Genomic DNA, 22,481 nt, shown 5'->3' with positions numbered 1-22,481 from the left:
ATTCCATACCCTCTCCACACAGCACAGGACCTGCTCTGACCCCAGCTCCTGAGGTCATTGCACTTCTCTATGTGGCTCATGTTTGACGTGTGGGAGATGTCGAGTGGACTGATCTCCTCCCCAGCCAGCCTGGAATGTGTGCCCGTTCGTATCCATTCGCATTTCACCCCCACGTGTGTCACTTACACATACGCTCTGTCCTCAGCCAGGTTCTGTGTAGACAGAGCTGAAGGCTACTAAGAGGACACAGGGTGGGATGAGGTGGTCAGAGGGCTTCCTACAGGTTCATTTATGGCCTTTAGGAGGCAATGAATCTCTTTGGGCCCCTGTTGTTTTCCAAGTCAAGGTTTCTCTGTATAGCCCTGGTTGTCCAGGAAATCACTCTGTAGACCAGGCTGGCCTCAAACTCACAGAGATCTGCCTGCCTCTGCCTCCTGAGTGCACACGGCACCACTGCCCAGCCCCCCTTAATCATTTCAGTTCGACACTGCCCCTGCATAGTGACCTAGAAGCCACTAGGCAGTCCAGGCTAAGCTAAATCCTCTCAATGCTGCTGGCCTTAGCCCCAGTGTGCTGGCAGTGCAGGCAGGCACCACCACACCTGGCTCCAGGACTAATACACAGAAAGAAGTTTCCAGTGATAGTTCTGGCTGGGGATACAGCTCAGTGGGAGAGCTGACTCGCATGTGTGAGTTTCTGGGTTCAGTCCTCAGTACTCGAAAGAGAAAAGGAGGACTCGGATGGCGCGGACTCCCTTCCAGCTGTTTCTGACCCAGATGCTGCTGCTGCTGCTGCTTACGGTAATTAGACAAGAGCCCCGAGAGTCCACTGCCCTCCTAGGTTAACTGTGATTTAACCTTCTCCCCGGGTCTGCTTACAAGCTCTATCCAAGAGGAAACCCTTGGATTACATACAGGCTGGAGCCTACGTTTTCACCAGCAGCATGCTGGCTTCTGGTCACCATAAGAACATGGGCTACTCAGTGAACTACAGAATGTCAACTTAAAAAATTAACAAGTGAAGCAAGGACAGAGAGGCCAGAGAACTTTCTTTATGCGGATTCCATACCTGTGCCACTGGCCACTGGTACAGCGGTGGCGAAGTACACCTGCTCCACTTTCGATGCTTGCTGCTGAGGGAAACACAACAAAATCACATCAACGGCCACTCTAACAGGGCAACCATCTCAGGCTCCAAAGCCCAGCTGTAGTGCTCACCCAAGAAGACAGACCCCTCAGTGTTCCGGCTTCTTGTTTGTGCACTGACTGATATGAGATCACTGGCCTGTTTGACACTCCACGCTGACATTATTGCTAGCTCTGTCCCTGTTACTTCTCTCCTCCCAGCAGCTGCTTAGTCCACTGGACTCTATGTGTCCAGAGACCCCTTCAAGGTTGCTTTTCTTAAACGATGGCCTTCTCAGAGAGAGGTCTGGGATGCTTTTGTCCTCCCCGATTCTCCTGTGAAAGCTATAATGTTCCTCCCCCCCCCCCCCCCAATAACACCCTTCCCCAGGGCCTAGAGTGCTCACCGCTCACCCAGGGCAGCCTAAGGTTATCCATCATAAGCACACAGGAACTCCAAGGCTCAGGACAGTCCCACTGTGGATCTTGGGACTTGGCTAACCGAGATTCATGTCTAGTGATTTGGACTTTGTCATGTGTTTTTGTTCTGTCTTTTGAGACAAGTTCTCACTATATAACCCAGGCTGGCCATGAACTTCGGATACACTTGCCGCTACCTCCCAAGCTGAGACCATAGCCAAGTGATTTCACTTATTAGATCCACAGCTCCCTGTAGAAGCTGGGGTGATAACGCAAGAGCCTCTCAAAGACTCTGAAGATGAATGAGCTGGTACAGAACACTCAGCTTAGAGCAGCCAGTAGATATCAGCCTCTGAACTGTTACCATCAAGACCATAAACTGTGCACAGGCATACAGTACGCATGAGGCTAGAAGCTCAAGGCTAGCCTTAGCTACATAGTGAGTTTGAGATCAGACCTAACGCAAGATAGCCTCATCTCAAAAAAAATGGAACAACAACAACAACAACAACAAAAAAAAAAACAAACTAAAACCAAACAACAACAAAAATCCTAAACAAGCCAGGCGTGGTGGCGCACGCCTTTAATCCCAGCACTTGGGAGGCAGAGGCAGGCAGATTTCTGAGTTCGAGGCCAGCCTGGCCTAGAGAGTGTGTTCCAGGACAGCCAGGGCTACACACAGAAACCCCTGTCTCGAAAAACCAAAAAAAAAAAAAAAAAAAAAAAAAAAGCAAAAATCCTAAACAAGCCAACCTGTATTAGAACTCTACTGTACTTCCTACTATATTGAAGGGTTTCTAGGGGTTGGAGAGATGGCTCTGCACTTAGGAGCATTGGTTGTTCTTCCAGAGGACCAGAGTTCAATTCCCAGCATCTACATGGCAGCCTCTATCTCTAGTTCCAGGGGACCCAATGCCATCTGCTGGCCTCCACCGGCACTGCACACATGTGGTATATAGACATACATACAAGCAAAACACCCATTCACATAAAAATATTAATATTTTTGTATTTTTCAAGTCTTGTCTTAAAGGGGCATCCTTTTTTGTTTGTTTGTTTTTGAGACAGGGTTTCTCTGGCTGTCCTAGAACTTTACTAGCTCTGTAGACCAGGCTGGCCTTAAGCGCACAGAGATCTGCCTGCCTCTGTCCCCCAAGAACTGAGATTAAAGTCATGCACCATCTCCTGGCTCTAGGGGACCTTCCTTCCTTCCTCCCTTCCTCCCTTCCTTCCTTCCTTCCTCTCCCTCTCTCCTATTTAAAACACACAAAATATGCTGGGTGAGTGTAGGGAGAACTCTGACTTCTGGCTACGATGCAGACAGAACTGATGCAAGGCTGCAGTGCAGCTCAGTAGTAGAGCAGCTGCACTGGCTTAGTCCCCAACACGGGAATAAAAAAGAAAGGATGGAGAGAGGTACCAGTGCTTGGTCCTCTCCCACCCCTTTACTTCTGGGCGGGGATGAACACACAGGACCTGTCTTTATAGCCCAGGCTAGCCTTAAACATGCTTTTGCCCATACACCCTAAGCATGAGGCCCAGATTTAAATACATGTAATGACTCACATGGGAAAAGAAGAGCATTTGCTTTAACAGCTCCCCAAGGGCAGATCCAGAAAAACAATAAAGACTCTAAGCGGCCGACTGCGACAGGATACTGGAAAGGCTATTCCAGTGACTCTAACCATCCAACAGGCAAACAAGCGGCCTCCACAGGTGGCTGCCCAGCCATTTCCAAACAGCAGTTGCAGTTTGTTTAAAGCCAGGGCTCAGGGCCCACTTAATCTGTGTGGTCGTACAAGCCTCTGAGGGGCTGAACTCTCCAGCGGAAGCACAGCTCTGAGGACAGCCTGCGGATTTTCAAACCTCAACTTTGCCATGATGGGCCAATCACCCTATTGTGGTTTCTGAGGGCACCAGGCTGGCATGGGGCAGACAGACATACAGATAATATATTCATATACAAAATTTAAAATAAATCTGAAAAAAAAAACATTAAAAAAAGACAAGCAAGACAGCTTAGTGGAGCTAGGCCCGGTAACCAGGCCTTTTATCCCAGCACTCAGGAGGCAGAGGCAGACAGTTCTCTGTGAGTTTAACACCAGCCTGGTCTACAGAGTGATTTCCAGGATAGCTAGGGCTCTGTAGCCCTATCTCAAAAAAAAAAAAAAAAAAAAAAAAAAAAAAAAGCTGGCAGTTGTAAGAAATGTCCCCAGAACAGTGCTCTACACATAAGATGGTGTGCCATGTTCCTCCTCTCAAAACCAATAAGAAGCATCCTAAGAGAGCCCACTGGCTGAGGGAAGAGCTCCACAGAAGGGTTTTGCTCGGCTTAGCCTTACTGCTGGTATTACCAGGCTCTTTACCTGTTGGTAATTTTAATATTTTAGTCTCCTTACTTGATGTGCATCTTAAAATAAATCATGTTTTTCACTTTTCTGTATCCTCCAGCATAAAATCTGGCAACTAGGTTCTCAAGATACAAGGACTTGATGACCAAGTTATTTCCAGAGTCATTAAGAACAAATTCTTAGAAAAGTACCCTGGGGCCTGGACGTGCTCAGCACGCCTGTGGCAATGCATGGGTCTGCTCCCTTGAAAGGAGAGTCCAACCTTCTGATGTTATAAGGCGAATGTTGTGATCTGCTAACGTTGATTCAAAGCCAGTGCTCTCCTGGGACTCATGCTACCCTCAGGCCACAGGCTGGGCAGGCCTGCGTGGCATACATGATGTGATTAGCTTCAGAGGGAATATTCAACTTTAAATTTTTTTTTTTTGGTCTTTATCTTAGATGCATCCCCTCCCCTGGATCTGCAATACTTTACTGGAGAAAACAGATACGTGTTTCAAGGCAGACATGCTAGCCATTTCCCTTTTGAAATAAAAAACTGAAGGCTGGGGATACACTCAGTGGTAAGCACTTGCCTCGCATGTGTAAAGCCCTAGTTTCAATTCCCAGTACTGCAGGAAGGAAGGAAGGAAGGAAGGAAGGAAGGAAGGAAGGAAGGAAGGAAGGAAGGAAGGAAGGAAGATAGGTAGAGATGAAGGGAGGGGAGGGAGGGAAGAAGGAAGGGAGAGAAAGAGAGAGGGAGAAAGGGAGGGAGGGAAGAAGGAAGAAAGAGGGATGGATGGATAGACAAGACATGTCCTCTATATTGCATGTCACCCTACTGGGTGTGCTTACAAGTAATACTTACAATTTGTTCTTGGTTTTGTGGTGAACTGGTGGCACCGTTCAATATCCACTGTAAGTTCTGTTCTCCCATGACTAGGCTGGACTGCAGGATTGCCGTGTTAGGAGTTGGGGTGATGGTTATGGTGGGATTATTAGTTAGGACAGAGTTGGCACCCAGGGGCAGAGTCTGGACCATAGCAGGCAGGGGCTCAGTAGTACTTTGTGGTGGGGCTGGTGCTGCCACGGCTGACGCCACTGTTGCTGCTGATGCAGGAGCCCCAGCAACAACAGAAAGTCCTGGTACGATGGTCTGGGGTGGCGCCTGGGGGTGCGGAAGAAACTCTTGATGATTAGCAGCAAACTGTGTGCTGTGGGGAACAGGCACTTCTGGAGGTTGTAAGAGAGCAGGGGGGCTGCCAAATGCAGCTGGCTGGGAACCAGGTCCTAGGGAGGGAGCAGGTGGAGGAGCGGACGGAGCTGTTGCTGGTAGCAGAGGCTGGGGTGGCTCGGAGATGCCAGACTGCAGTACGAGTGGAAGAGATAAAGACGCCGAATTTCCTGCAGGCGGTGGGACATCAATGACGGACTCTGCATCACCATTAAAACTGTCAATCAAGGCAGCTGTCAAGGAAAAGAAGAAACATGTTTCCACGTCTCAAGCCTTAGAGGCACCACAGAGAAAGTCTTTATGGGCCAATTTTATGTCACTGCTAGCTGGCCTGCTCAACACTTCACTGCCTGCCTCCTGCTTTCTTTTCTGCCTTAGGTCCAAGGCTTAGTGCCAGGTTTAGTGCCAGGCTTCCTGATCATATACACATTTGACAGACAGGCACTAAGCAAACTTAACTAGAACAAAAGTGTCATATTGTTCTTCTGCAAAGAGAAGAGGTAAGCTCTGTTGGCATGATTAGTCAGGAGACACCTGGCCTTGGAAAGCTGTATCGTACAGACACTTCCATTCTAGCAAGTGTTACCTACACACGTAAGGAGCTCTCACCCACTCGTGAACAAAGCAGCACACTACAAGGAGAAAAGGCCATAGCTCCTGCAGTTTCTCTAAAGCCAACAAGAGACAGAAAAGGAGACCTTCCTCAAGTGTCACAGCGTTGTAAACGGGCGGACTGAAACGTGAAGCACACCTGTCTGCAGAGGGTCGTCCTGAATCCCAGGGTCGTCGGAATTCTGGAACATTGATTCAAAGATGATTGCTGGTGAAATTGTGCTGAGGTCCTGGTCCTGTGTCTGACAGGGAGAGAGCTGTGAGATTTGCCATCCTGACAAAGTCCTCCCTTTGAAGAGCACACACAAGAGGGGAACCAGAATGATCGTTTGATGTGATTCCTGCCCCTAGTGTCTTTGTAGGTACTGGAGACTGACCCGGCCTTCCACTCCAACCTACATCCCCAGTACTTTTTGTTTCTTGAGACAAGGTCTCATTAAATTGCTCAGGCTGGAACTGAACTAGCTGATCCTACTGCCTTGGTCTTTGTGCACTGGGACTACAGGTGTGAGCCGTTGTGGCTGGCATTTATCTCTGTCTCCTCCTGCAAAGGAACACCTTTCCCTAAAACTGAGACGTGAAGAATCAGTGGCTCTGTCTAAAGTTCTCCTGGAATGCAGACATGTGCACCGAGATGCCATTTTCACAATACAACAGCAGGGACAAGTAACTGTGACAGGGACTACGCGCTCCACAGAGCCTAAAATGTTTACTCTATGGCATTTAAGGAGGGGAGGACCTGGTGAGATGGCTCAGCAGTTAAGATCACTGACTGCTCTTCCGGAGGTCATGAGTTCAAATCCCAGCAACCACATGGTGGCTCACAACCATTTTTTTATTTGTAATGAGAAGCAAATAAAAAAAAAAACCTATGGGCCAGAGTGATCGGGGCCAGAGCAAACCAGAGAAGGGAAGGGGATTGGAGGGAAGAGTTGAAAAAAAGAGGAGGGGGTTTGGGAGTGGGAGGAGGTTTGGGAGTAGGATGCACCCTGGATCCATGTGGTGCTATCAGTCATTTATAACTCTAGTTCCAGGGGACTCAACACCCTCTCCTGGCCTCCATGGACTATAGCCATGCAGTGTGCAAGCAAAACACTCATGTACACAATAGTAAATCTAAATCTTATAAATCCTGTTTAAAAGACCAAATCCTACAAACAAATGAGATTGTAATCTGTACATTATTTCTGTAATTTGCGTCATGGAAACTCATGTTAATTAAGCCAAAGTGATCCTCTCTTTAAAGAGAATGAACCGCGTGCAGGCTTAATCCCCATAAAGCTTAGGCAGGTGAGGGTCAGGAGAAGCCGCCACAGCGAGGGCTAACACTGCTACTGGCTTCATAAAGGGGGAAGAGGCCAGGCATGGTAGCACAAGCCTTTAACCCAAACACTGGGGTAGCGCAGACACGTGAATCTCTTGTCAGTTCCAGGCTGGCTGTGCTAAAAAATCAAAAAAGGCAGGAAGAGACCAGGACACTCATACTCAACCTTTCTGCCAGAAAGGCCACCACCAAAGCAAACATCTGTCACCCAGAATACAAGAGATTTTGACAAGGAGATAGAAAGGTCAAGGGCAGCCCAAGTTTAAGGCTAGCCTGGGCTACATGCAGAGGATCTTGTCCCCCAAAATAAAGGAGTCGAGTTAAGGGTTTAATCTGTAACGTGCTTGCCATGCAAGCAGAGGGCCTGAGCTTGGATGCCTAGTGCTCACACCCTCACCAAATGAATGAATAAATACAAGCATGGTAACAATAAAAGGCAGGCACAGAGGTGCATGCCTGCAGTCCCAGCACTGCGGAGGCAGAGACAGGAGGATTCCTGAGGCTCACTGACCAGCCAGGCTAGTCACAATGGTGAGCTCTGGGTTCAGTAAGAGACTGTCCCAACAACTAAAGAAGAGAGCAGTGGAGGAAGGCACCTGTTAATGACCCTCGACCTTCATCAGCATCAGCTAGGTCCATCGCATACCTGCACACTCAGAAACACACGCATCTAGCCTATCAACTCTGGGCTTCCAGAGCTGTGAGTCAAAGGAAGCCTCTCTTCTGTAAAACTGTGGTCCTACACTGTCAGCAACAGAAAGCAGACCGAGACAATCAATTCCCTACAGTTTGCCCCTCTGATGCAGTAGTGACATATTATCTTCCAAGGTTGTTAGTATGACATTCTAATGTGCCACAGTAAGAAATGAAACCTAAAAACCTCAGTGACAAAAATCTGTGAAAACCTTATACTTAACAAATGCCAAAGGCTAAAGGCATTTAGAGCCGGCTGGAGAGATGGCTCAGTGGTTAAGAGCACACACTGCTCTTGCAGAGCTCAGTCCCCAGTACCCATGGTCACAACCAACTGACCTCCAACTTCAGAGGAATGCCTCTGACTTCCTCAGCTATCCGTACACACCTCACGCCCCTCCCCCTCCTACACAAGTTAACAAAATGAGAGGAAGCTTTTATTCTTCCATCTACAGTCGACTTCCATCTCAGAACTCTATATGGCAATAAAAGTCCAGGAAAGCAAGAGAAATTAGGGTGACAGCAGGTAGGGACAGTTGTGACACCCTGGAGTGATGTGCCCGAGTTGCCTCAAGGCTTCAGTCAAATGCATCCTGGAACAGTGCAAGTCAAGGACTCCCAACATTAAAGTGGTGGTTAAAATAAAGGGTTTGTTTTATTTGTTTGTTTGTTTGTTTTTTGAGACAGAGTTTCTCTGTGTATCCCTGGCTATCCTGGAATTCACTCTGTAGACTAGGCTAGCTTTGAACTCAGAGATTTGCCTGTCTCTGCCTCCAAGTGCTAAAAGTAAAAGTGTGCTCCATCACTTCTGGCTAAAGTATTTGATGTGAACCGCAAATGAAAGTAACTGAAAGCAATCTATCCAGGCACGGTTGGCTGTAACAACCACAGGGTCCTGGAGGCTGAGGAGAGCAGACTGTCACCACTGGCCTGGGCTACAGAGTGAGATCCTGTCACAAAAGAACAAACTTAAAGATAAGGGGGGAAAGGCGGGAAGGAGGAAATCTGAGGGCAGCTCAATGGGTGAAGGAGCTTGCCACCCAAGTGCGAAGACCCGAAGACCCAGTCTGAATATGCAGAAGGCCCAGAAAAGGCTGCAGAGAGCAGCATGAGCCTATGCAATGTGAGCTTTCCACAGCCAGAGAGATAGGAGACAGAATCCCCAGCTCAGGGACCAGCAAGCCTAATGGAAACACAACAGAGACTGCCTTGAAATAACACAGAAGGTGAGCGTCAACATCTCAGGCTGTGCTCTGACCTGCGCATGCACAGTGGCACCAATGCTCTAAGAGATCTCAGTGGTGAATCACGGAATGAGGGAGGGAGGGAGGGAGGGGGGTGATGAGGGGGATGGAACAAGAGTTCTGTATAAGAAGGGTTTTGTAGCTCAAGCCTGTAATTCCAGAACTCTGACAGGAGGCTCACTGTGATGCCAGCATGGACTGACTATAGAACCAGATACTGTTTCAAAGAAGGTATTGTATAATAAATCAAGTTTTTCGTTCTGTTCTTGTTTCCAGAGGACTGAATTCATTGTACAGCTCCAGCTGGCTGTGATATAAAATCAAGCTACACTTGTAGTAATTCTCCTGCCTCTGCCTCCCAAGAGTTGGGATTACAGGTGTGCACACAAAACTACCATCAATTTCTTTCTTTTCTTTTCTTTTTTTTTTTTGTTTTTTTTTTTTTTTTTTTTTTGTTTTTTGAGACAGGGTTTCTGTGTATGGCCCTGGTTGTCCTAGAACTCACTCTGTAGACCAGGCTGGCCTCGAACTCAGAAATCTGCCCGCCTCTGCCTCCCAAGTACTGGGATAAAAAGTGTGCGCCACCACCGCCCGGCCTACTATGAATTTCTTAAACTGAGTGTTCCAAGAGAAAAAGCAAATGGAAGCAAGCATGTGACCCCAAGCATAAAGGCCACACAGGAGAGGTCATCTGTGTGTGCTGGTGCCACTGACTCACAGTATGGATGGTCCGTGTCCCCCTGTGCATGGACAAAGCACCTCAATAAAGATTCCAAAACAGAGCAAGAAAGAGGGTGATAGGGAGAGGAGGAACGAGGGAGGAAGGGCAGGCGCTGAAGTCCCCTGGCTGCACAAGTAATTGGAATGACTCTCCAAAATAAGAGTGCAGGCTGAGCTCTGGGTCAGTGCAGGAAAAACAGATGGAGTTATCCAGGTCCAGATGAGCCTAGCAACCGAAAGGCCCAGCCTGGTGGATGCAGCCCCTTCTCAAAAGGCTGGAGTAGATCAAGTTCATCTCTAGGACACATTTTTACAGACACCCTACGACAATCATCTCACACAGATTTACCACTTGACAGTACCAAGTCCCCATTTCTAGGAAGCATCACATTGGTCCTATTGCCTTAAGGTCTGTGTCTTTGGCTTGAAAGACTAAAAAACTCTTTCCAAATCTGGGATAAACCCTGGGTGTCAAGAGCATAGCAGACAGACGAGGGGACAGGACTCTTCTTGACAAAGATAATAGTCTGGAGATGGCCTCACTTCTCACAAACTCCTTATGGTTCTCATCTATCAGGTATCTTCCCTGGTGGCCTCAGAGCTCCTGAAATCTAAGTCTTATGTCCTGGTCCTGGCCAGCCTGGACTTCTCTGCCATGTAATACAAATGGCCCTGTGGAAAAAGGAGGCTGCTCATGCGACTCTGAGGTTCTTGGTTCAATCCCCAGAACTCCAGTGTCCTCTGACTCCCAAGTGTGCACAGTGGTGTGCACTTGTACACACAAGTGCGCGGGTGTGGAGTGAATACACATTAAAGGAATACGGTACCCAGAAGTCTTAGGTAACTCAGGGCATCCTAGACTTCTTGAGAGCAAGCTCTAGGACATTTGTTCTGTAATATGAATGACAATCAGATGGAAAGGTTAAGTTCTCTTTGCATTTGTCCTTGGATGAAGCTATCTCTGACTTAACCGATTCTCTTCTGCTGACTCACGGTTAAGTCTAACCAAGGGATCTTTCCAGTGTTGCTTCTTTGCATACATGGAACACCGCAGTGGAGCCACGGATATCATGGAGATCAGGACAGCTCTGGGAAGGCAACTCTCTGTACTTTCACGTTGACTCCCGCGACTGTACTGAGCTCAACAGGCTTGAGTGTGGAGCACGCTATCCACTGAGCTCTCTGTCCTGACAGCCCCTGGCTTTGAATTTATTTAATTTTCAGTTCTAAATGTCCCCAATACTGGTTTTTTTTTTTTTTTTTGGTTTTTGGGTTTTGTTTTGTTTTTGTTTTTTGTTTTGTAGTGCAGTTCCTCTGTAATCTTTCTGCCTGTACCTCTCAAGTGCTAGGACTATAGGTACTCACTTTAATGCCCATGTATCAAACCTGGCTTACTTTATTTTATTTATTTATCTGAGAAGTTTTCACTTATACAATATAGGTTTACCACCAATTTCTGGCAATCCTCCTGCCTCATCTTCCCAAGTCCTGGGATTAGACGCACATACCAGGATGCCTGGTTTCATTTTTTCTCAACCAAAATTTTCTATTTGCATAAATATATTCATTTATGCTCACGAGCAAGTGTTAGCTATGAAATTTATCTCTCTGGACTCAGGAATTAGCTCAAGAACAGATATTTGCCTAGCATGCATCAGGCCCCAAGTTAAAGTCCCCAGTACTACAACACACTAGTGTGCATGTGTGAGTGTATACATGTACACACACACACACACACACACACACACACACACACACACACACACACGCACACACACACGGTGAGGATGGAATCAGGGTATTGTGCTTGCCTAAGTCCAGCCCCCAAACACAACTGATTGTGTAGTTGTAAGGCGAGCAGAGCACACACACACTTTATTTTTTTCTTCCTTAGAGACGGATCTCAGGTTACTCAGTGCTGTTACTCAGTGGTGATCCCCCTGCCTTAGTCTACTACCAGTGGGAGGTGAACTGACACACCCAAATAAGAACCTACAGTCTATAAGTAACCCCCACACTTCAAGAAATAGTTTTCCAGTCCAGTAATGCTAGCTCACATCGGTAGTCCCAGCATCTGGAAGGCTAAAGCAGGGAGCCTGTCCTGAGTCTGAGGGCAGCCTGGACTATATTGCGTGGTACTGTCTCAACATACAAGACAACTGATAACAGGAAGCATTCTCCCATAGCACTGCTAAGTCAATCAGTCCGTGTTTAAACACATTCAATTACACTATTCACTGTGAGGAAGGCAGAAAATCTAGGCCTAGCACACACCTCAAAGCTAGTGCTGAGAAACCACGAGAGCAGCCAGCCTGCTTATGCTCAGACTCCACGCAGTGGTGTGTTAGCCCATTATGGAGCCGCAGAGACAAGATGGAGCGGGCTTGCCCCTTGTGGAGGTCTGCATAGGCGCCCTCTTCACATGCCCTATGACGTGAGCTTGCAGAAGGAAACAGTCCGAGGCAGGCAAGGCAGGCAGGGTTGAGAAAAGTCTAGAAACTCTGAGATTTGGAATCGTCCGGAGGCCCAGCCAGCAGCACTGCTCGATGCTCTGCTCCATGGTGGGAACAGCTCAATGAGTTTCTGCTTACATTAGCAACACAAGGAAACCTTCTGGGACCCAAGGCCACCGAGTGAACAGTGAGACCAAAGGCAATCCCAGGGTAGGAACATGAGTTCTCCACATCATCAACCGACAGAGTTAAATACAGAAGTCTTCCAACTGGCTGCGCTGTTTCAAAGAGAATTACTCAGGGACTTACCGAACTGGAATTTTCTTGCAGTTCAGAATCTGTGGACAGAAGGCCCAGCTCACTCAGATAAAGTGAGTGATTTGTATCCTGTGAAAGAAAAAAGTCCTCATTGAGCAACAAAAACAATAAATAAAAATTATTAATACCTGATCACCCAGTCTTTAAGGTCCAAATGTCACTTAAGAAAGGTCAGACACACCGGGCAGTGGTGGCGCATGCCTTTAATCCCAGCACGTGGGAGGCAGAGGCAGGTGGATTTCTGAGTTCGAGGCCAGCCTGGTCTACAGAGTGAGTTCCAGGACAGCCAGGGCTACACAGAGAAACCCTGTCTCGAAAAACCAACCAACCAACCAACCAAACAAAAAGAAAGGTCAGACATATCCAAAGTAGGGGCCAAGTATATCATTTCATTAAAAAGAAAACAAAGACAAATTTACACAGAAACCCCCTCCATTCTTATTAGACCATCTCCCACCTCCAGCCCTTCTGAGGCATGATGTCCCCTAGCTCAGCACAGCCTTCCATTCTCTATTAGCCACTGATGCCCTTGATTTGGACCACCCTGCCCCGCCACCGCCCACGGGCTGGGGTTACAGGTGTGATGGGCCACCCTGCCCTGCCACCGCCCATAGGCTGGGGTTACAGGGGTGATGGGCCACCCTGCCCTGCCAATCACAAGCTGGGGCTACAGGGGTGACCACCGTGCTTAGTGCTTTCTTCAAAGTGGTTAGCAGCTGCCTGTTGCTATTGTTTAGGTTTAATTTTACGTGTCTGTGTTTTGCCTGCATGTATGTTTTTGTATTTTGTGTGTGTCTGGTGCTCAAGGAGGCCAGAAGAAAGCTTTAGATCTCTTGGAACTTGAGCTACAGACACAGGGGGCCTCCGTGTGGGTGCTGGGAATCAAACTCGGGTCCTCTGCAAGAGCAGCCAGTGCTCCAAACCTCTGAGCCATCTCTCCAGCCAGTGGCTAATAAATTTTATTTAAGTTGCAGAAACAGAAACAAAAACAAAAAAGCTGCAACAGCATGAAATTACAAATATTTGTATTATATCGTCTCTCACATTGTTTACAAAGTGATTTCACATGACTCATTTGCTATTCATGTAAACTGAAGAAGTATTCTTTATACTCTTATGTGAACTACAGGAAAAGCAATGCTATCACGGGGAGTGCTATGCCATATCCATAGCTAATTAAGAGAGGGCAAGTGCCAAGCTCTGACTGAAGTCCATTCTCCTTCCATTAACGTCTCCAGAGGGGCTCCTCAGAGTGCTGCTGAGGGTTAACTACTCCAATGCTGCTGCTCAGGCCGTGCTGAGCTCTGGATTCCTGAACATGAGTCATATCCTGACCTCCATCTATAGGACCCTTCTTCTATCCAAGTGGGTCAGATATTCCCACCAGTGCACACACTCAACCCTCGCAGACATTCTCACCCAACCACATTCTGCTTTCCAGTTTCAACAACCAAGACTTGAGCCTCCACCTCTAGAGAAAGCCAGCGGTCTGTGCTACTCCATGAGTGCTGCAGGAGGAGCAGGACTGGACAGGTCAGACGGCAGAAGATCTGCGGGATCTGGGTGAAGACATCAGTGGGAGGCTGGACATGCAAGGCTGGGGACAGGGACAGCCCCAGGCTGGCACTGGCACTGTTGGACCAGGGCTCTACAGATGACCTCTCAAGCCCCAGTCCAGGAGTCACTCCTGGCTGAAGAGCAAATGGAGACAGAGACGCACCCCAAAGACTAACACTTGTGGACTTGAGGCTCAGTGTGATGGCTATTCTTAGTTGTCAACTTGAATATATCTAGAATTAACTAAAACCCCTAAAAAAGCTGGACACGCCTGGAGGGACTTTTTGTTTAATTGGATCATTTGAAGTGGGAAGTGATCCATTTATAATCAGAATCTTTGAGGTGGGAAGACACACCTTTAATCTAGATCTTTTTTTTTTTTTTTTAATTTTATTTATATGAGTACACTGAAGCGGTCGGTCTTCAGACATACCAAAAGGCATTGGGTTCCATTACAAATGGTTGTGAGCCACCACGTAGTTACTGGGAATTGAACTCAGGACATCTGGAAAAGCAACCTCTGAGCCAGCTCTCCAGCTCCCAATCTGGCTCTTTTGAGGTGGAAACACATTTGCTACCAAGTCCATCCCATCAATGGCATTAGAGCAGACTTCTTCAGGATTCTGGTCTCTACTGAAGACCAGCTGAGACATCCAGCCTCGTACACTGAATGAGCACTGGATGCTTGGACCTTCCAAGGTGTGTGTGTGTGTGTGTGTGTGTGTGTGTGTGTGTGTGTGTACTCATTCTGTAAGTTCTGTTACTCTTTCTAGGGAAGTCTTGGCTACTACATTCAGTGTTCTTTGCAGTTCAAGTCTGTGTGCACTGCTACAAAACGAGAAACTGAGTCTGACCTGATGAGCAGTTTTGCCTGGTTTTATCAGATGAAGAAACGGCGGAGGCCGGAAGTCGTGTGCCTAAGGACATGTGTTTAGTGACAGAAGAATGGTTTGAACTGAGACTGCTGAGCACCAGAGGTCACCCTCTTCCCAACTAACACTACCTTGTCTCTAGCAATGCAGACCTTAGGAGGCTGGCTCTGGAGTCACACTGCCCAAGTCATACTAGTGACAAGCTATGCAGACCTCGGAAAGCTATTTAATTTCTCCTTGTTCCAAGGTATGTTTGTGTATGTATGTATGCATGTATATGTATGCATACATAAAAATCAATATATGTTATATATCAATATATATGATAAAACTATGTGTAGTTTTATTTATCAAATACTTTTTAAAAATCTGGAATAAATATCAGGTGGGGTTTTTTTGTTGTGTTTTTTGTTTTTCCAGACAGGGTTTCTCTGTATAGCCCTGGCTGTCCTGGAACTCACTTTGTAGACCAGGCTGGCCTCGAACTCAGAAATCTGCCTGCCTCTGCCTCCCAAGTGCTGGAATTAAAGGCATGCGCCACCACTGTCCGGCTTAAATATCAGATTTTTCAACTATTGTCTGGCCTCAGTGGGAGAGGAAGCGCCAAGCCTCACAGACTTGAAGTCAGGGTTGAGGGGATTCCCAGAGGAGCCCCCACCAGCTCAGAAAAGAAGGAGAAGGAGAGGGGGAAGGACTGTGGGAGGGGTGACTGGGAGGGTGCAGTGTGGGGGATGTAAAGTGAGTAAGTAAAAAAATAAAAATTAAAATTAGAAACAAGAAAGAAAAGAAGAAAGCTGAGTTCTCAATAGCAAGGAGCACCACGGTTCTCAATAAGTGGCATGGGAATGGTGACAAAAGTGACCTCACGGAGCTGTGAGAGAGGTAGCACCTAGCTCAGCCTGGGGCACGTCCTTAAACCCAACAAATATTAGTTACCATTAACAACTCGGAGCCTTCTATTTATTTTTGGTGTGTGAAGGGGGCACCACAGCTCACACCTGGAGGTCAGAAAGCACCTCACAGGAGTGGGCTCTCTCCACTCACCATGGTCAGGGAATCAAACTCAGGCCACCAGGCTTGGAGCAAGCACTGAGCCTTCTAACCGGCACTGAGAGTCCTTTTAAAAGGGTCCTTCACTGTTAAAAACTTAGAAACCACAGACTTCTGAGAAGGCTGTCTCTCCAAAAATATAAACCTTATTTTATACTTTTTGAACGCCATTCTTCCCAAAGGGAATCACTGAGTAAGTTAACCTGGTGCTGGGAGAATCTCGGGCTGGAGGCCTAAAGGCCTTGTGAATGGCCCCTGCAGCCTCAGGCCAGAGCAGAGCACCTCTGGTGCAGAGCGAACAGGAAGGAGAAGTCTGAGTTGGGGGAGAAAAGATGCTAAAACCCACTTAGCCTAGCCAGGCATTGTGGTGTATGCCTTTAATCCCAGCATGCACTTGGCCTACTCAAGGCTAGCTTGGTCTACATGAGTTCCAGGACAGTGAGGGCTACACAGAGACACCTTGTCTCAAAAACCAAAACTAAGCCAAAACAACAACAAAACAAAACAAAAACCATTTAGCAACTTATTGCAAAAATTCAGGCAAAAAAATAAACAAACAAAACAAAAGAAAACAAAAACCAGGAGAGGACAAAAATATATCAAATCAGTTCCAAAAACTTTCTCAAGGTAGAATGGGCAGATTCCACTACCAGCTTCCACTTCTTTATCCCCCAAATAATAAGATAATGGCATTACTCACTTTCCAGGATTAACAGACACAGGCTAGTGAATACTACCAAGCTAGAAACAGCAAGAGGGCTGGCAAGATGGCTCAGTGGTCAAAGTGCCTGCTGCCAAGGCTGACGACTCTAACCCTAACCTTGATCCTTGTGACCCACATGGTGGAAGGAGAAAACCAACAACATCCGTGACTATGCACTTGAGTGCACTCAACAAACACATGTAAAAAGGAAAGAGAGCAAGAAACAGCACATGTCCCAAGGTCTTTTTGGAATGGAACTGGAGGAGAGCAAGATGGACAGAGACTGACAGGGGCTCAGGATTTAAGAGAGAGAGACGGCTCAGTGGTTAGAGCACCTGCTGCTCTTGCAGAGGACCCAGATTCAGTTCCCAACACCCACACAGCGGCTCTCAACCAGTTATAACTCTAGTTCCAGGGAATCTAATGCCCTCTTCTGGCTTTCAAGAGCACCAGGCACACAAGCAGTATATATACATACGTTCCTGTAAGTAAACACACATTCACATAAAGTAAAAAATATCTAAACAACAACCAAAAAAAAAAAAAAAAGAACAGACCAAACTGCCTAAAACTTCCAGAGGCCTTCTGTGTGGCTTAGTGTCTCTGCAGACAGTCCAAGGGGCAAGGGAACCTTCCAGACAAAGCCTGGCGCTCGGATGCTGACAGATGTGTGAGGCAACATTAGCTTCCACCGCAAATGTAGTGCAGGCTTATCACCCACTGCAGCCACAGATGGGAAAATGACAGACACATATGAGCTCCAAAAGCTGGACATGGGGTGCACCTTTAATCCCAGCACTCAGGAGTAGACAGAGACAGATCTCTTGGCTCTGCAGAGACAGTTCCAGGACAGCCAGGGCTATACAGAGAAACTCCATCTCAACAAAACAAAACAAAACAAAAAACAAAAACCCCAGGAGTTCTGAGCCAGGCATGGTGCCCCATGCCCACAACCCCAGCACGCAAAGGACTACGACAAGAAAGCTATGGTGGCTCAGTTGATGAGTTTTTGTCTCAAAAGAAAACTCAGGGGGCTGGTGAGATGGCTCAGTGGGTAAGAGCACCCGACTGCTCTTCCGAAGGTCCAGAGTTCAAATCCCAGCAACCACATGGTGGCTCACAACTATCCGTAACGAGATCTGACGCCCTCTAAGAACCACAGAGTGAAACCCTATTTAAAAAAAAAAGAAAAAAAAAAAGAAAAAAAAGAAAACCCAGAACCACGGGGCTGGGCTGCTCAGTCAGTCGGTTTCAAGCACCAAATCTACATTTAAAAAGAAAAAGCTGGGGTGTGGTGAGCACTGGTGACCTGTACACAGGACAGACCAACATGAAGACCCCTGAGGCTCTCTGGGTAGTCAGCCCAGCCTGCTTAGAGAGTTCCCATAAGAGAGACTGTCGCAAAAGAGTAAAAAGGGAGGGACAGACAGCGGCTGGGGAGCAATACTTAAGGACATCCTCTGATTGCCAGCAGGTGTGCACTAGTGTGCTCTCTAATATGAACCCTTATTCTCACGTGTGTGCGTGCGCATGCGCGCGCGCACACACACACACACACACACGCACGCACGCACGCGCATAGAAGAGGCTCTACCTGGGCCCTGCAAAGCCAGTCAACAGCCAGTTCTCCCCCATACCTGCTGGATGGGAATAAGCAGGGCTGAGCAGAGAAACAGGGAGACAGGGGACATTTTTGGCTTCCAGCCTCCCAATGCAGAGACACAGAGATGCTGATCCTGTTTCTCTGTCCCCTAGTTAAGCAAGGACACAGCAGCAGCACACATCGCTGGGTCCGCCCAGAAGAGAACAGGAGGAGAACACACCTCTGATCCATTGTGCTGTGGAAGTGCACTGTATGCAGTGCCTTTGTTATCATGACCTTTCATGTGACTTTTGAGACTGTACTGAGTGCTAAACGTCTTCTCACAGCCGTTGCTGGGGCAGAAGAAGGGTCTTTCACCTGCAGGTGAAGAAGAAGTCATATTAGGTTCACCACCAGGAAAGCTCTCCCCTTCTGATGGTGGGCGAGTCTGCGCAAGGGACGGTGCTGACTGTCTCAGACTTCAAACCCAGAGCCAAGGAAAGCCAGCAGCAGCAGCAGCCTGTGCCTGTGCCTGGAGGGAAGGCGGCTGGCTTCCTCGTGGCTGTTTCTAAAGGGTATGTCTGGTTTTATGGTTTAAGGATGAATTCTTGACTCAGTCAATCATGGAAAACAGGATTGTAGGTGAAGGCCACACCATCAGTGCTCACTTGCTCTCCTAAGTTTTACAGGTCTCAAGAGGAACCTGGAACAGGCCGAAGGTTTAAAGGGAAAATGGAAATTGGGTTGGGCAGGTGACACACACCTTTAATGCTAGCATTAGGAAGGCAGAGACAGGTGGATCTCTCCAGTTCTAGGCTAACCTGGTCTACGGAAGTAGTTTCAGGTTAGCCAGGGCTATAAAGAGAAACCCTATCTTGAAAAACAAAATTAAAAAAAAAAAATCAAAGAAACAAACAAAGAATACAAAGGAAAGAAAGAAAGAAAAAGAGAGAGAGAAAAAAAAAGAGAGAAAGGAAGGAAAGAAGGAAGGAAGGAAGGAAGGAAGGAAGGAAGGAAGGAAGGAGGTAGGTGAAATGAAACATGGAAATCAGCCTAAACTTACCAGTGTGCGTCCGGACGTGAGTTTTAAGGTGGTGGCTCGCTGCAAACGCTTTCCCACAGCCGTCGTGATCACATCTAAGTGAGTTGTTTAAGCAAAGACAAACAAGAGTCAGTAGCTAAGAGAAGTCATCCTAAACACCCCGGGCATGCGAGCTGGAGCAAAGTTTGGAACACTAAGATCAGATTAGTCATAGTGGTTTTAGTGATGGGAATGAGAAGACTTAGAAAAATAAAAATAAAAACGAAAAACCCAAGAAAACAAAACACGGAAGGTGGCAAGACGGCTAGGCCAGGTGCTTGCCATCAAGCCTGATGTCCTAGGCTTGATCCCTAGAAACCACGGCAGGAGAGAAGCAGCTCTAGCAAGTTGTCATCTGACTGCTACAGGTGTACTGCGACACAATTCACACACTACATAAATAAATGTAACAAACAAGGACAGGAAAGATGGCGTATGTGACTCAGAGTCCAGGACAGGTCTGTAGGTAAGGCAAGTGTTGAGAGCATCCCAGTGATAAAGATCTGACCAATCACTGAACACAACTGTGCTGGCAGTGACAGCCTTCGTGGAAAACCTACAGCCACTGACTTAACAATGTCCATCAAGGTAAAGAGAGCTGGACTTGTAGACCCGTGTCAATAGTCCTAGCACCCAAGAGGGGGCTGAGCCAGGAGGAGGCTCACAACTTCACAAATAGCCTGGCCTGGGATTAAAAAACGAACCTTGCCTCAAAGTAGAGAAAATAAAAGTGAGCTGGGAAGATGGCAGAAGGACATAAACCCAGTGAGAGCGTGGGTGCGGCTGTGGTCCAGAGTCAGCCATAATCCGCAGCATGTAGTAGCTGCCTCCCCATATCAGGAAAGGGCTCACATCTCAGGCTGCCTTTCTACTGGCTCTGTAGCTAGGATTACAGGCACGCACCACTATGCCTGGGTTACGCAGTGCGAAAGCTTAAGATCAGGGCATTGTGAACGCTTGGTGCGCTGCATTCCTAGCCCCTGATACTTTCTCAGTAGTCAAAGCCAGAGACAATCCCCACCTCCTCAGGACTGATGGGATGCAGTCACCACATGCTTCCTTCCAGCATCTCTTAGTCCAGTTTTATTTCTTCTCCGTGTACATTACAGGAGAGGCTGTCTGTGTGCACACATGTGTGCGTGTGTTTACGTGTTTGCTTGAGACAGGGTCTCACTATGTAGCCCTGGCTGGTCTGGGACTCACAGATCTGCCTGCTTCTGTGTTCTCAGTGCTGAGATTAAAGGTGTTGTACAACCATGCCAGATGTGTGATGGTTTTTCTTAATCTGCTTTTCTCAAGGGCAGGGTTTGTGTAGTTCTTAACGTTGCTTTAGTTCTTACACAGCAAGAATGTAAATATATGACCAATAGCTTTTCTTATAAATCTTAACACCTTATTTCTTTAAAGGGAAAGTTTCTTTAAAGCCCTTTGGTGTTAATCACATATATGCAGCGCTGTATCTATCTAGGTCCCCTCTAATATTCAAGAGAAAACTATTTTAATCATCACAAAATTAAATGCATGTGTATATAGAAACGAGTCCCCTAGCAACCTGATGGGTAAGGGGAGGGTTAGGCATCTGTAACTAACTGGTCTCTCACCTCTTGTTCTTAAAGGGGCCGAGACTCAGGAACCTACCTGTAATTTAAAACCCCAGTTTCATTTAATTGGTGTCTTAGAGCTGGCTGCTCTGGAAGACTTTTCAGCTCCTCTAAGTGTGCGAAGGAGGGTGAATGGCTTCAAAATGAATGGGTGGAATGCTTGCTGCCCTAACTTTAAACAGTACCCCATGAGAATTCAGGGACTTTTTTTGTTTGTTTGTTTTTTTGTTTTTCGAGACAGGGTTTCTCTGTGTAGCCCTGGCTGTCCTGAAACTCACTCTGTAGACCAGGCTGGCCTTGAACTCAGAAATCTGCCTGCCTCTGACTCCCCAAGTGCTGGGATCAAAGGCGTGCGCCACCACACCCAGCAGGGACATTCTTCATGGGCTATCTTCAGCAATACTTACAACCCAGTTATGGGAAGCCTTACGGACTGATTACCTCATAAAAACGTCATATGACCACCCAGGCTGCTTCTGAAGACTTACTGGGTGCCTACAGGCAGCCACCTCATGCTTCCTGTTGTCAAGAACTAGCCATCATCCTCGGTGCTTAGCTTTACAGAAAGCAGACTTATAGATCTACGTTTGTCTCCGAGGAGCTTAGGGCTGGGGACATGAACATTTACTACCCTGGTAGAGGACCCGAGTTTAGTTCAGCTCCAGAAGATCTGATGCTCTCTTCTGGCCTTCAGAGTATTAGTACCCAGACGACATGTACTCACAGATATATACTTATAAAAATAAAATGTAAAAAATATGGATTTTGACATAGCTATACAAAAACCATGTGGTCATGGATGTGCACAAATGTGAGATATTAACAGCAGCAGCGATAAGTAAGAGTGGAGTGCACAGACCCTGAGCCAAGCCTCCTACCCTCACCTTCCCTCACGAGCACGCTCAGAAACAACTGAATCCTGTCTTTAGTAGGTCTCCCCTTCTCCATGCTCAAGGCACTCTGGCTGACAGCATCAGACACTGTCTATAACTTTGTGGCTCTCCCCCATTTAACTAAGGATGTGATATTTTGTTTTGTTTAGGGGGAAGGGATGTGGACATAGAATCTGACTCTGTAGCCCGGGCTACATCCCCAGCCCTTGACTCAGGATCTCAGTACTTCCCTACTACAAAGAAAAGTATCCTCCATATGAGTCAGCTTCAACAAACACCTTTCTAAGAATACAGAACAAAACGAGGCAGAATGGTCACCATCAAGTCTGCCTGCACTCCTCTGACCTACAGTAGTCGATCAGAGCTCCCCTGTGGCAAGCTGACATCACCAGAGAAGGAAATAGGCAAAGGAGTTTTCTCCTTACAGTGAAAACTCCCTAGAGCCTAACAGGACCGCAGCTGAGACAGGTGGAAGGCAGCGAGACCTACCGAAATGGCTTTTCTCCTGTATGGGTCCGAATGTGCTTCCGCAGGTCACTGAGTGTGGTGAAGTATTTGCTGCAGCCTTGAGATTCACAGTTAAACGTTTTCCCTGTGTGAAGCCTCTGATGTGCTTTCAACCTGCAAAATGTCCCAGAGAAATAAATGCTCCTTACAGAATGCACCACGG

The 22,481-nt window shown here is 47.3% G+C and overlaps 1 protein-coding gene across 1 annotated transcript in view; it reads right to left on the bottom strand.

Moving 5' to 3' along the window:
- Window positions 1–22,481, bottom strand: part of Mtf1 (metal response element binding transcription factor 1) — a 47,252-nt gene that overhangs the window by 6,141 nt on the left and 18,630 nt on the right. The window contains exons 4-10 of the mRNA NM_008636.4: window positions 22,301–22,432; window positions 19,300–19,373; window positions 18,478–18,614; window positions 12,464–12,541; window positions 5,860–5,962; window positions 4,743–5,341; window positions 1,069–1,132 (exon numbers count right to left, since the gene is read on the bottom strand). Coding sequence (NP_032662.3) covers window positions 1,069–1,132; window positions 4,743–5,341; window positions 5,860–5,962; window positions 12,464–12,541; window positions 18,478–18,614; window positions 19,300–19,373; window positions 22,301–22,432 — 1,187 coding nt within the window. The remainder of the gene's footprint in view (window positions 1–1,068; window positions 1,133–4,742; window positions 5,342–5,859; window positions 5,963–12,463; window positions 12,542–18,477; window positions 18,615–19,299; window positions 19,374–22,300; window positions 22,433–22,481) is intronic.

This window comes from Mus musculus, chromosome 4 (genome assembly GCF_000001635.26).
Source record: "Mus musculus strain C57BL/6J chromosome 4, GRCm38.p6 C57BL/6J".
Taxonomy (NCBI): Eukaryota; Metazoa; Chordata; class Mammalia; order Rodentia; family Muridae; genus Mus; species Mus musculus.
The sequence above is the reverse complement of the archived record's forward strand: the minus strand, read 5'-3'. Positions and strand labels throughout refer to the sequence as shown.